The sequence below is a fragment of the Bos indicus genome, chromosome 2 (assembly GCF_029378745.1).
Source record: "Bos indicus isolate NIAB-ARS_2022 breed Sahiwal x Tharparkar chromosome 2, NIAB-ARS_B.indTharparkar_mat_pri_1.0, whole genome shotgun sequence".
In the NCBI taxonomy this organism is placed as follows: domain Eukaryota; kingdom Metazoa; phylum Chordata; class Mammalia; order Artiodactyla; family Bovidae; genus Bos; species Bos indicus.
The window spans coordinates 132,284,119-132,298,667 of NC_091761.1; the positions used below are offsets into that span (position 1 = coordinate 132,284,119).

The following is a 14,549-nucleotide window of genomic DNA, read 5'->3' on the forward strand; positions in this document are numbered from 1 at the left end:
TGGTCAGAGCATAAAGGGAAAGAGCATATGGCTACAGAGCACACATGGGGGAGGCATGCCCAAGACTATGCCAGAGAGACTTCATGTATTTGCTGCTTAGTATTTTGCATGCAGATTGCTTTTTCATGTATGAGATGATCAGTTAATGACTGAGTCTAGGAATAAAGGAAAATTAGATTTTAAAGAGACAGGGAAGAGGGAGAGGGAGATCACCCAGCCATGACCTGACTTTTTTTGGGTAGACCAGTTAGCTGGCAGCAAAGAGGTCAGCCTGTGCTCTATGCTCTTGAACAGCCATCTGACAGGCACCAAAGAAGCTCAGTTTCTGCTCTCGTGGACTCTCCGGGAAACCTTAGGGGTTACTGGTAGAGCGTTTGCAGCAGACTACCCATTTGTAATGCCAAGCATGTCTTGCCATCAGCACCTCCACCCTAGTTGGGCTGGGTCCACATCATTTGCCTCATTAGGAGTCCCATTTTAAACTGGGGCAGACCTTCTGCAGGGTAAGTTGTCAACACATGTCAATTGCCTTCAAATTGTAGGTGTGCTTTGACTCAGCAAGCCCACTTCAGGAGTACACCCTATAGAAACGATTCTGGGCAGGGATGAGATTTCATCTCAAAGAGTTCTTTCACTGTCCTGCTGTGTGGTCTAGAATAGTATGATATTGGAAATAACCCATATTCTCAACAATAGGGGATTCTTTAAATGAATGGCATACAAGGTTACCTTTCAAAATCTGCAGGAGATGATTTAACAACATAGAAATATATTCAAGTTATTTTAGTAAATGAAAAGACAGACTACAACGTACTACCTGTAATGTTTACCTAATTTGGTCAGGGAACAGTGTGGAAAGATATATACAGAGAGTAATAGAGCCAGGATAACATTGACACCAAGATGTTAATGATGGAAACAACTTAAGCACCCATCAATGGATGAGTGCGTAAAGAATATGCCGTTTGTGCATATGTGTGTGTGTGTACAAACATGTTAAAATAGAGAGTAAAATGGTGGTTACAGAAAGTGGGGTGGGGGGAGCTAGGACAAATATTGTATAAGTGTACAAACTTGCAACAAGTAGTAAATAAGTCCTAGACAGTACAGTGAATATAGACAACAATGTTGTGTCATAATCACCAAACTTGCCTAGAGACTAGATCTTAATTATTCCAGCCACAAAGAAAAATTGTAATTATGTAATGTGATAGAAATTCTAGTTATTGCTGCACTAACACAAGATCATGATATATAAATATATCACATCAATATATTGTACACTTAAATTTATACAATGTTATATGTCAATTTCATTGAAAAAATTAATGGTGATGAATGGATTCACAAATGATTTTAAATGGCTTCTAGTTGTTCAATTTCTCCAAATCTTCTATGCCAAACATGCAATCAAAAACATTTTTTAAAGATATTGAAAACAGAAATAATAAAATTCCGCATTGCCAGAAAAGAGGAAACACAAAGAGCATGGGTGACCTCCGGCAGAGCTGAAGCTGGGAGGGCGGGGGCGAGCTCAGCGAGCAGGGCCCATCTGATATAAGGGGCTGCTGGCTCACAAGGGACTTCCAGTCGCTGCCTCCACTGCTCTGTGCTGCGGTCATGGGCCTCTCCCTGCTCTGCGCACTGCTGGTCTTTGCTGGTAAGTGGGGACACCACCCACAGCCGGGAAGGCGGGGAGGGAAGCTGGGATGCCCTGTATCTCTTTCCTAAACTGAGCTGCTGTGCTGATCGTCACTGCCCCGGTACCAGTCCCCCACTATTCGGCCCCCTGCAAGGAGTCGTCAGTGGCTCAATCCCCTGGAACAGTGGCTTCAGTCAGAGAGCTGTGGGTGGCCAAGCTATGTGGCAGGCAAAGGCGGGAAACTAGAAGTTCAGAAACTGGGCTCCAGCTGAACTGACGTCTGTGGTACTCGGACACAAACTACAGAAATGGATCTGCTCTCCTGTGTCCCTCTGACTACATAATAGTAATCTCTTACATATGCACACCTCTCCACACTTTTAGAGGGCTTTCCTAGTGGCTCAGTCAGTAAAGAATCAGCCTGCAATGCAAGAGACCAAAGTTCCATCCCTGGGTTGGCAAGATCCCCTGGAGAAGAAAATGGCAATCCACTCCAGTATCCTTGCCTGGGAAATCCCATGGACAGCAGAGCCTAGCAGGCTAGAGTCCATGGGGTCAAAAGAATTGAACACGACTTAGTGATAAACCACTACATTTTTAGAACCCTTTCAGCTCCCTTGACCCTGGGGGCTCTGTGGTCCATTGGGAAATGGTGAAGTTTCCACCTGATCTTTAATCGATAAAATGTTGCAAATCTGGTTGCTAGGAAACTGGAGTTTTTACTTGTTGATCCATCTCAGAATATGTGATATGAGAAAGGATTTGCATTTCATTTTTTAATGTGCTTTATGTTGTTTTGGGGACTCCCAAATTCCCTAGAGGAACACATCAGCAGGTTACAGTGAAAACCATTAGGAAAACTGCAATCAAGCTGCACAAATTCATCTCTCAGATGCAAAGAGGCAATATGGTGTAGAGATGAAATACACAGATGAACCTGCATTCACATGCTGGCCCATCAGCTTCCGGTGGTATGACCTTGGCCAAGTCCCCTACCCCTCTATATCCTCATCTGTAAAGTGGGCACAATAACATGCTTTTCATTGGGTTGTTAGAAGGACTCTAATGAGAAAATATATACAAAACCTTAGCAAGTGTAAGTAACAGTTAGCGAGAAGTAACTTCACACAAAGTGCATGCATGAGTTAGTAGTGACATGGCCCCTGCCACTGTCACTAACCCTTGGGAGAGGGGGCTCCATCCTCCTAAGTGACAGCTGAGGATGGGAAAAGCAACCAAGGCAGGAATCACTGTTAAGCTAAGTCAGTGTCCTGAAGCCCTCTTGACCACAAGTTGAGCTCCTCGATTCCCAAGGACTGGGTTGACCTCACTGTAAAACTGTGAGAAATAAGACCACTGAAAGCACCCCGAATCAAAGCTGAATTTGTTTGCTTGGCGAGGAACAGCTGCAGAATTCAGGCGTGAATTTGCATGGCTACTTCTAAGCTGGAATAGAAAGGTCTAAACTTGGGGTGCACAAGGGGATGGAGGTTCAGCAAAAAGGTGAGATTCCGAATTCAGATCCCTGGCTGGCTTATTGGGTGCACGTTAACTCTCTTGGCCGTGGGCTGTTTCTGGGGCCTTATCACCAAATCTGGGGTTCCAAGGGGCCTGGGGCCATTCCTCAGCACAGTCAAAATTAGTAAGGTTTCTCTTTAACATCTGTACAGCTAGAGCCACCATGGCAGACGAGAGTGGCAATGTGGACTTCCACACACTGGGACACGACCCACCTGCGAGTCCCAGACTCTACCAGTCACTGTCTAGCTGCAGCCCTGGTGGCTTAGACAATAAAGCATCTGACTGAAATGGACCCAGATCCGATCCCGGGGTCGGGAAGATCCCCTGGAGAACAGAATGCTATCCACTCCAGTATTCTTTCCTGGAGCATCCCATGGACAGAGGCGCCTAGCAGGCTACAGTCCATGGGTTGCAAAGAGTCGGGCACCACTGAGTAACTATCACTTTCTTCACAAGGCAAGCACCCTGCTTCTGATGGCACCCCTGGCCCAGTGCATGAGTTCATCCCAGCCCCAGCTTTCCCTAGTTTAGGGCTCTCCCCTGCTTATTACTCACTTTATTTGAGTATAGAGCTTTCTTTATAACACCATTTACTTGAGGGTGGGGGGTGAGCTTCCAAAACTAGGGTCACCCGAAGGGGCCTCCTCAGCCCAGTCTGTCTGAGACTCTGGGCTCCATCTGTGTTCTTGGTCATCTCCTGAGGTTGCACACAGGTACATTCCAGTCCCTTTCGCATCTCATCTGTTTCTCCCAAATTCTTCCCTGAACTCACTGGCTTAATATATTTTATTTCTCCTAACTCAATATAATGCATTCCTCTCTCCCAACAAAATGAATTTCCTTAATGATCAATTCTCACCAGCAGATATTATGACTGAAGTGAAAAATATTCATGAAAAACATTGATTTCTAAATCATGCTGCTTCCCACAAGAGCCATGCATAGTTTTTTAAAGAGGCTTTTTAAAAAAATGATTTTATTTATTTTTATTTTATTTCTGGGAGTGATGGGTCTCCGTTGCTGGGTGAGGTTTCTCTCTAGTAGCGGTGTGTGGGCTTCTCAGCACAGGGGGGTCTCTTGTTGTGGAAGGAAGGTTCTAGGGGGTGTAGGTTTCAGTAACTGCAGCCCGTGGGCTCTGTAGTTGTGGCTCCCAGGCATGACAGCTGTGGCGCACGGGCTTAGCTGCTCCTCGGCACGAGGGCTCTTCCTGGACCAGGGATTGAACCCGTGTCTCCTGCACTGGCAGGCATATTCTTTACCACTGAGCCATCAGGGAAGCCCCCAGGCATACTGTTTAATGTGTGGATTCTCTATGGGCTGTGGTGGGAGTCAGGGGTGGTGGGGGGAGTGTCTTCCTACTATAGACTGTGACCCAGAGACAGAGCAGAACCAGACTGCCCTGGGCTTTAATCCTGCTCCTCTGTTTACCAGCTACCATGACCTGGAACAAGTTACTGAGCCTCAGTGTGTTCATCCCTAAAATGGAGATTAAAAACAGCATTTATGGTTCCAATACTGGCTTCTTAGTTTTCATACATATACCATGATGAGAGGAAACTGAATGGGGAGGTGTATGAGATCTCTTTATATGATCTTGGCAACTTTCCTCTACATCGAGAATAAACCAAAATAAAAGGATTAAAAAAAAAAAGAGTCTCTCATGGAAAGGAAGGAGTCAGTAGGTCTCCACATGAAAAGATCCATGGTAATCAGTTACCAATTGTCATTATATTTCCAATCCATGGTAATCAGTTACCAACTGTCATTATATTTCCAATAGCCGTAGTGTTTGTTGTTACTTTATTATCCAAGGTCATTGGTTTGGCCCAGGCAGAGCAGAGGTGCCAGGCCTGCAGCCCCTGGACTCCCTGAGTCTCACGTCCTCTCCTTGTGGCTGGGCTCCTTGGCAGGTGTGGCTCCAGCCGAGGCCGACATACTGGACCTGAACGAGATGGTCAGACAAGTGACGGGGAAGATCCCCATCTTCTTCTATTCATCCTATGGCTGTTACTGCAGAATTGGTGGCCAAGGCCTACCCAGAGATGCCACAGACAGGTAATGCCTCCCAATCGTGCTCTGCCTCTCCCCAGGGACCCTCCCTTTTCCCCTCCTGCTTCTTCTCCATCCATTTATTCATCTGGTGCCATGTGCTGTTGAAGCCTAGCCTGAAGGAGTTTGAGCATTACCTTGCTAGCATGTGAAGCGAGCACAATTGTGCAGTAGTTTGAACATTCTTCGGCATTGCCTTTCCTTGGGATCAGAACGAAACCTGACTTTTTCAGTCCTGTGGCCACTGCTGTTTTCCAAATTTCCCTGGCTTATTGAGTGTAGTACTTTTACAGCATCATCTTTTAGGGTTTGAAAGAGTTCAACTGGAATTCCATCACTTCCAATAGCTTTGTTTCTAGTAAAGCTTCCTAAGGCCTACTTGACGTCACACAACAGGATGTCTGGCTGTAGGTCAGTGATCACACTGTGGTGGTTATCCAGGTTATTAAGTCCTTTTTTGTATAGTTCTTCTGTGTGTTCTTGCCACGTCTTCTTAATCTCTTTCACTTCTGTTAGGTCCGTACCATTTCTGTCCTTTATTGTGCCCATCTTTGCATGCAATATTCCCATGGTGTCTCCAATTTTGTTGATGAGATCTCTGGTCCTTCATATTCTGTTGTTTTCCTCTATTTCTTTGCATTGATCACTGAGGAAGGCTTTCTTATCTCTCCTTGCTCTTTCTGGAACTCTGCATTGATTTGGAAATATCTTTCCCTTTGTCTTTTGCCTTTCGCTTCTCTTCTTTTCTCAGCTATTTGTAAGGTATCCTCAGACAACTATTTTAATTTCTTACATATCTTTTTCTTTGGGATGATTTTGGTTACCACCTCCTGTATAATGTTCCGAACCACAGCCCATAGCTGTTCTTCAAGGCACTGTGTCTATCAGATCGAATCCCTTGAATCTATTAATCACCTGCCCTGTATAATCACAAGGGATTTGATTTAGGTCTTACCTGAATGTTCTCATATTTTTCCCTGCTAGGAACTCCACTGAGCTCCGATCCAGCCCCAGCCCTTCTGGAGGGTTCCTCAGACTTTCTGAAGTCTGTCTTGCACTCTCAACCCCAAACTAGTTAGAAGAGCCACAGACACTTCCCATTGCCGTTGAACATTGTTTTTAAAAAAGCCCCACTTCATTTTGCCACGATCTCACTGGTTTTCACAGCAACCCAGGGATCTGCCAGAGGAGGGATGAGAGCCAGCCAGGCCCGAGGCCAGCACCCTCACCTACCACATACAGGCTATATGATCTTGGGCATGTGGCCTGACCTCCCAGAGCCTCAGTTTCCTCATTTGTGCAATGGGGATAATGCTAGTACCTCTATCCCAGAGCGGCCAAAAGGATTAAGAGAGAATTCCTAGGTAGAGCAGGTGCCTGGTACACAGGAGGGAATCTTCCTCATAGTTCAGATGGTAAACAATCTTCCTGCAATGCTGGAGACCCGGGTTCGATTCCTGGGTCAGGAAGAGCCCCTGGAGAAGGAAATGGCAACCCACCCCAGTATTCTTGCCTGGAGAATCACATGGACAGAGGATCCTGGCGGGCTACGGTCCATGGGTTCGCAAGAGTCAGACACGCCTTAGAGACTAAACCACCACCTGGTACACAGGAAGCACTCGAGAAGTTTTAGCTAGAAAGAAGATTAGACCCTGGCAGGTCTTGACTTCCGAGGCAGATACGCAGTTTCTGCTCTGAGGCAGGGGCAACCTGAGACTCAAGTCAGCCAAGGACTCACCCACCTCCTGTCCTCTCCTGCCAGGTGCTGCCGTGAACATGACTGCTGCTACCGTCACCTGAAATCTGACAACTGTGACATCAGCTTCGACCACTATGACTACACCTTTTTCCAGGGGAAAGTCCAGTGTTGTGAGTGCCTGGGCCTCAGGGTTGGAGTAGGAGGCTGAGCAAAGGAGTTATCGCACACATTGCTTTCGTATGCTGTGTGACAAAGCACAAGCTGCTCAGCCTCTCTGTTTTTCTCATATATCCAGTTCAATATCTGGGCTGTGAAGGAGAGGCAGCAATAGGGGTAGAAGTACGGAGAGGTCCCATAGGCACTCTGACCCCTTTAGGATCTGGAAGGCTGCCAGACCTCAGCTTAGATCCCAGACCCACCACCGACCAGCTGTGTGACCTTGAACACTTTGCTTAACTTCTCTGAACCTCAGGATCCTCCTCTGGAAATTCAGGATGATAATAGCATTCTGCTCCATAAAGTTAATTCAAAAACTAAAATAGGAGGAGACATAAGGTGCCCTGCAGATGCATGCTTGATGAATTCTCCGGCTACTGAGGTTAGTGTTCATTTTTTCATCATCATGGGTTCAAGAGCAACCCAGATAGGAGGCAGCACCACCCCGGTGATCACTTTCTTGTTGTTCTTGGTCGCTAAGTCACATCTTACTCTTCGCAACCCCATGACGTGTGACCCGCCCATCTGCTCTGTCCACAGGATTTCCCAGGCAAAAATACTGGAGTGTGTTGCCATTTCCTTGCTCGGGGATCTTCCTGACCCAGGACTTGAGCCCATGTCTCCTGCTTGGCAGGCAAATTCTGAGCCACCTGGGAAGCCCTGATCTCCATTTTACTGACAAGAAAACTGAAACTAGAGTGCACTGTTTGCTCAGGGTCACACAGCTACAAATGAGAAAGCCTGGGCTGTAACCCAGGTCACCAAGCCCCAGGGTCCACGCACGGAGAAAGGCAGCAAGTCCCGGGGCTAGAAGCTGAATGGGCTCACCAGCTGTCCCTGTCAACTGAGAACTTAGTGGCAACAACTGAAATGGCCAACATTTATAGACCACTTACTATGTGCTAAAGGCTTTGCCTTCTTATTTTAATCTGAATATATATATATATGTATGTATACATAATCTTTTCCCTTATAGATTATTACAAAATACTGAGCAGAGTTCCCCATGCTATAGAGTAGGTCCGGCTCTCTTATCCCCATTTGACAGATGGTGAATCTGAAGCACCATGGTCTGTCTTTCCTCAGAGTCTTTGCACATGCTGTTCCTTCTGCCAGGGACAGTCCCTCTCCTCCACCCTGGCTTTCCAGAGTAGGAGCAACAGCTCACTCTTCTGATCTCAGCTCAAATGGCTTTTGACACTCAGTCAGTCCCATCAGTCACCAGCTCAGAGCCCCTGTCTTGTTCCTTACTTCCGGGTAAGCACAGTTGCACTCACTTCTGTGACGGGCAAGGAGGCCCGGCACGCTGGCATCCGTGGGGTCACAAAGAGTCAGACAGGACTGAGCCACTGAACAACAACGACCACACGCTTCTCTGACATTTGCCCACCCCCGCCCCGCCCCAGGGGAGTGTGAACTCAGGGGTCCATTCTGTTCTCCTCTCCCTCCTAAGACTCCCGAAGGACAGGTGCTCAGTTGCTTACTGAACGGATGAATGAACGAAGGACCAATGGCACAAAGGGAGGTCACACCCCATGCCCAAGGTCACAGAGCCAGAGTCCAAGGACCCGGGAAGGGCACCAAAGGGTGGACGAGGGCTGAGCTGCCTTCAGCAGCTCCCCTCCAGGGGCGACGACCCACCCTACCACGGGAAGGGGCAGACCGCTTAAGTGCCCTCCTTCACTCCCTCGCAGCCACCAAGGGGAGCTGGTGTGAGCAGCAGCTGTGCGCCTGTGACAAGACGTTGGCCTTCTGCCTGCAGCGGAACCTGAACACCTACAAGAATCACCTGCGTCGTCTGTCCAGATGCGAGGGCGAGACTCTAGCCTGTCCCCCTGCATCTTGAGCTCTGGGGAAGGCCCCCCAGGACCACTGGCCACAGCCCCGACCCCCGCCTGGAGCCTTTAAAGCACTCCTGGAAGAGGAAGGGGCTTGGCCTCACCCCTAGCTACCACTTGCCTCCTGGACCTTCTGAATCTCCCAGGCTGTCTGTTCCGAGGGTGGATTGAGATCTTAGGAAAAACCAAGGCCAGGGAGCCGACAGGGGGTGTGTGTGTTTGGGGCAAAGCAGTGGGCAATGGGGGCAGGGTCTGTGGCCAGGGTGGGGCAGGTTCTCCCTTCATGACCACTCACCAGGCCCCTCGGGGCTCTCCCCACCCCTAAAACACCATCCAAGCAGCTGCCAGAGTGGCCTCTGTAAAGGGCGATATGGATCTTTCTGTCCATGGGACTCTGCTTCTTCAAACCCCAAGGCCCCGAGTCCTGCCTCCCGCTCCATCCCACCCCTCCAGTCATCACAGGACACATGTGTACCTATGGCTGATTCATGCTGATGTGTGGCAGAAACCAACACAATATTACAAAACAGTTATCCTCCAATTAAAAATAAATAGATGAAAAAAAAAAAAAAAAAGAAAACCCACAACCCCAAGGCTCTGCACATCCAGGACAGGGCGGGGGGCAGCAGGCAGAGTGTCTGGGACCCGTTACTACCTGGCAGTGTGTCCCTGTCCCTTGGAGCCTTGGGGACCCTTGCAGACTTGGCTAATGCTTGTCTTGGACTCATTGCAGCTCTGGTGGCCAAAGCAGTACCCCGAGCCCAGAGGGGCTCAGTAAATACTTTTCGAGGCAAGGACTAGACCAAGCTCCCTGGGCTCCAGGTCTGCAGGCCATGGGACTTCCGGGCACTCTTTCCTCTCTGACTGCCAGGCATTTGCTCAACCTGGACTTCTGCAGCGACGCTCCACTGGCCTGCTGTCCCCCAGGTAGCTAAGCCCACCTGAGGCTCCTCGGGGTCCAAGGGCTATTTCCTACAGTCTTGCCCGGCGAATTCCTCTCCAGTTCCAAGGGCTCAGTCCCACCCGCAAGCTCCCGCAGCACTTTATGTGTCTTCACCTTGCCAGCTCCCGCTTGAGTGGTGTGTGATTGTCTGGGCCGCTCTGAGCAGACTGGAGCTCCGGGAGGGTGGAGTCCACGTCACTCTCATCTCTGCTTCCTCCGTTCCCCCAGGTGATAGGTGTGCAGTCAATGCTTTGGAATCAAAGAGCCCCCAGAGAAGAGATGGAGGTGGGGGCAGGTGGTGTTCAGGCCCCACCCAGATCCCCTCTTGGCCCAGGTCCCCAACCCAGGGGTCAGCTGCCAAGTGCACACTTCGGCCTCCTTCTCTTGAGGATTGCCTCCAGGCTGCTGGGTGCCACCCTGCCCATCACCCACCCCTCCTCGCCCACCTCTAACCAGTGAGTTGGGAGAATGACACTGTGGAGGGCATAACCGCCCTCTCCTCGCCTGATGCAAGGCCATCTGGGTCGTACACGGCGTGCCCCAGGGCTCTTCCTGGGCTCAGCCTAGACGTCTGGATCTGTGCCCTGGCTGCCCTGTTTTCCTCTTCTCCTACAGGTTTCTCCCTAAGGCACTTCCTCAATAAATCATTCCCTTGCCCAAGAATTCTCATCCCAGGCTTGGCAGTTAGGGAATCTGCCTTCATTGGATGAATGGATAGATGGTGAATATATTCTTACAAGAAGTCCCACCTGTCATTCATAAAGGATTAGCTACATGGCCGGGGCACCTGGAGCCACCCACACCATCCGGGCTGTGACACACATCTGTGAAAGAGCTGACCGAGTGGTTTCCCATCTGCGTGAAGCTCAGAGGCTCATGCCGGAGAGCACAGTAGAGGCTTAGAACTATGGGTGCCAGGTTCAGATTCCAAGGTCTTTATTGGCAGTCCAGTGGCTAGAACTCTGCACCTTCTCTGCCAAGGGCCCAGGTTCGATCCCTGTTTGGGGAACTAAGATCCCAAAACCTGAGCAGTTCAGTCCAATCACCCAGTAGTTTCCAACTCTTTACGACCCCATGGTGGGGCTCGTCAGCCTCCCTGTCCATCACCAACTCCAAGAGCTTACTCAAACTCATGTCCATTGATGAGTCAGTGATGCCATCCAACCATCTCATCCTCTTTTATCCCCTTCTCTTCCCACCTTCAATCTTTCCCAGCATCAGGGTCTTTTCCAATGTGTCAGTTCTTCACATCAGGTGGTCAAAGTATTGGAGTTTCAGCTTCAGCATCAGTCCTTCCAATGAATATTCAGGACTGATTTTCTTTAGGATGGACTGGTTGGATTTCCTTGCAGTCCAAGGCACTCTCAAGAGTCTTCTCTAACATCACAGTTCAAAAGCATCAGTTCTTCGGCGCTCAGCTTTGTGTATAGTTCAACTCTCACATCCGTACATGACCACTGGAAAAACCATAACTTTGACTAGCTAGTCACTAGACATAGCTCTGTCAACCATACTTTGTTGGCAAACTAACGTCTCTGCTTTTTAATATACTGTCTTGGTTGGTCATAACTTTTCTTCCAAGGAGTAAGTGTCTTTTAATTTCATGGCTGCAGTCACCATCTGCAGTGATTTTGGCCCAAAAAAATAGTCTGTCATGGTTTCCGTTGTTTCCCTATATTTGCCATGAAGTGCTGGGACCTGATGGCGTGATCTTAGTTTTCTGAATGTTGAGCTTTAAGCCAACTTTTTCACTCGCCTCTTTCACTTTCATCATGAGGTTCTTAAGTTCTTCGCTTTCTGCCATAAGGGTGGTGTCATCTGCATATCTAATGTTATTAATATTTCTCCCGGCAATCTTGATTCCAGCTTGTGCTTCATCCAGCCCAGTGTTTCGCATGATGTACTCTGCATAGAAGTTAAAATAGCAGGGTGACCATATACAGCCTTGATGTACTCCTTTTTCTATTTGGAACCAGTCTGTTGTTCCATGTCCAGTTCTAACTGTTGCTTCCTCACCTACACACAGGTTTCTCAAGAGACATGTCAGATGGTCTGGTATTCCCATCTCTTTAAGAATTCTCCAGTTTGTTGTGATCCACACAGTCAAAGGTTTTGGCATAGTCAATGAAGCAGAAATAGATGTTTTTCTGGAACTCTCTTGCTTTTTCGATGATCCATTGATGTTTGCAATTTGATCGCTTGTTCCTCTGCCTTTTCAAAAACCAGCTTGAACATCTGGAACATCATCGTCCACGTATTGCTGAAGCCTGGCTTGGAGAATTTTGAGCATTACTTTACTAGCATGTGAGATGAGTGCAATTGTGTGGTAGTTTGAACATTCTTTGGCATTGCCTTTCTTTGGGATTGGAATGAAAACTGACCTTTTCCAGTCCTGTGGCCACTGCTGAGTTTCCAAATTTGCTGGCATATTGAATGAAGAACTTTCACAGCATCATCTTTCAGGATTTGAAATAGCTCAACTGGAATTCCATCACCTCCACTAGCTTTGTCATAGGAAGTGATGTTTCCTAAGGCCCATTTGACTTCACATTCCAGGATGTCTGGCTCTAGGTGAGTGATCACACCATCGTGATTATCTGGGTCATGAAGATCTTTTTTGTACAGTTCTTCTGTGTATTATTGCCACCTCTTCTTAATATCTTCTGCTTCTGTTAGGTCCATACCATTTCTGTCCTTTATTGAGCCCATCTTTGCATGAAATATTCCCTTGGTATCTGTAATTTTCTTGAAGAGATCTCTAGTCTTTCCCATTCTGTTGTTTTCCTCTATTTCTTTGTATTGATTGCTGAGGAAAGCTTTCTTATCTCTCCTTGCTATTCTTTGGAACTCTGCATTCAAATGGAAATATCTTTCTTTTTCTCCTTTGCTTTTCACTTCTCTTCTTTTCCCAGCTATTTGTAAGGCCTCCTCAGAGAACCATTTTGCTTTTTTGCATTTCTTTTCCTTGGGGATGGTTTTGATCCCTGTCTCCTGTACAACTTCACGAACCTCCATCCATAGTTCATCAGGCACTCTATCTATCAGATTTAGTCCCTTAAATCTATTTCTCACTTCCACTGTATAATCGTCAGGGATTTGATTTAGGTCATATCTGAATGGTCTAGTGGGAGAGGAGCTACTCCATGTTCTAGGTCAGGAGGGGTGGCCGTGAGGAGGTACCCCTCATCCAAGGTAAGGAGCCGCGGCTGCCCTTTGCTGGAGCAGCCATGAAGAGATACCCCACGTCCAAGGTAAGAGAAACATAATTAAGATGGTAGGTGTTACGAGAGGACATCAGAGGGCAGACACACTGAAACCATAATCATGAAAACTAGCCCATCTGATCACACGGACCACAGCCTTGTTTAACTCAATGAAACAAAGCCATGCCGTGTGGGGCCACCCAAGACGGATGGGTCATGGTGGAGAGGTCTGACAGAATGTGGTCCACTGGAGAAGGGAATGGCAAACCACTTCAGTATTCTTGCCTTGAGAACCCCATGAACAGTAGGAAAAGGCAAAAAGTTAGGACACTGAAAGATGAACTCCCCTGGTCATTAGGTACCCAATATGCTACTGGGGATAAGTGGAGGAATAACTGCAGAAGAATGAAGGGATGGAGCCAAATCAAAAACAATACACAGTTGTGGATGTAACTGGTGATGGACGCAAGGTCCAATGCTGTAAAGAGCCATATTGCATAGGAATCTGGAATGTTAGGTCCATGAACAGGCAAATTGGAAGTGGTCAAACAGGAGATGGCAAGAGTGAATGTCAACATTCTAGGAATCAGTGAACTAATATGGACTGGAATGGGTGAATTTAACTCAGATGACCATTATATCTACTACTGTGGGCAAGAATCCCTTAGAAGAAATGGAGTAGCCATCATAGTCAATAGAAGAGTCTGAAATGCAGTACTTGGATGTAATCTTTAAAATGACAGAATGATCTCCGTTCATTTCCAAGGCAAACCATTCAATATCATGGTAATCCAAGCCTATACCCCAACCAGTAACGCTGAAGAAGCTGAAGTTGAATGGTTCTATGAAGACATACAAGACCTTTTAGAACTAACACCCAAAAAAGATGTCCTTTTCATTATAGGGGCCTGGAATGCAAAAGCAGGAAGTCAGGAAACACCTGGAATAACAGGCAAATTTGGCCTTGGAGCATGGAATGGAGCAGGCCAAAGGCTAATAGAGTTTTGCCAAGAGAACACACTGGTCATAGCAAATGCCCTCTTCCAACAACACAAGAGAAGACTCTATACATGGACATCACCAGATGGTCAACACCGAAATCAGACTGATTATATTCTTTGCAGCCAAAGATGGAGAAGCTCTATCCAGTCAGCAAGAACAAGACCGGCAACTGACTGTGGCTCAGATCATGAACTCCTTATTGCCCTTGGAGAGGAGACAGAATGAAAACCACAATCACAGAAAACTAATCAAATTGATCACATGGACCACAACTGTGTCTAACTCAATGAAACTATGAGCCATGCTGTGTAGGGCCACCCAAGATGGATCGGTCATGGTGGAGAGTTCTGACAAGTTGTGCTCCACTGGAGAAGGAAATGGCAAACCACTTCAGCATTCTTGCTTTGGCAACCCCATGAACAGTGTATAATGACTA

The 14,549-nt window shown here is 47.5% G+C and overlaps 1 protein-coding gene across 3 annotated transcripts in view; it reads left to right on the forward strand.

The window, feature by feature from the left end:
• Nucleotides 1-1,384: 1,384 nt before the first annotated feature.
• Nucleotides 1,385-14,549, forward strand: part of LOC109574360 (group IID secretory phospholipase A2-like) — a 51,232-nt gene continuing 38,067 nt past the window's right edge. Inside the window, exons 1-4 of one of the 3 annotated variants that reach the window (XM_019982361.2) lie at nt 1,505-1,660; nt 5,074-5,218; nt 6,975-7,081; nt 8,822-11,867. In XM_019982361.2, coding sequence (XP_019837920.2) covers nt 1,621-1,660; nt 5,074-5,218; nt 6,975-7,081; nt 8,822-8,973 — 444 coding nt within the window. In that variant the 5' untranslated portion in view covers nt 1,505-1,620 and the 3' untranslated portion in view covers nt 8,974-11,867. The other 2 variants (XM_070777688.1, XM_070777684.1) reach the window with 2 other exon arrangements.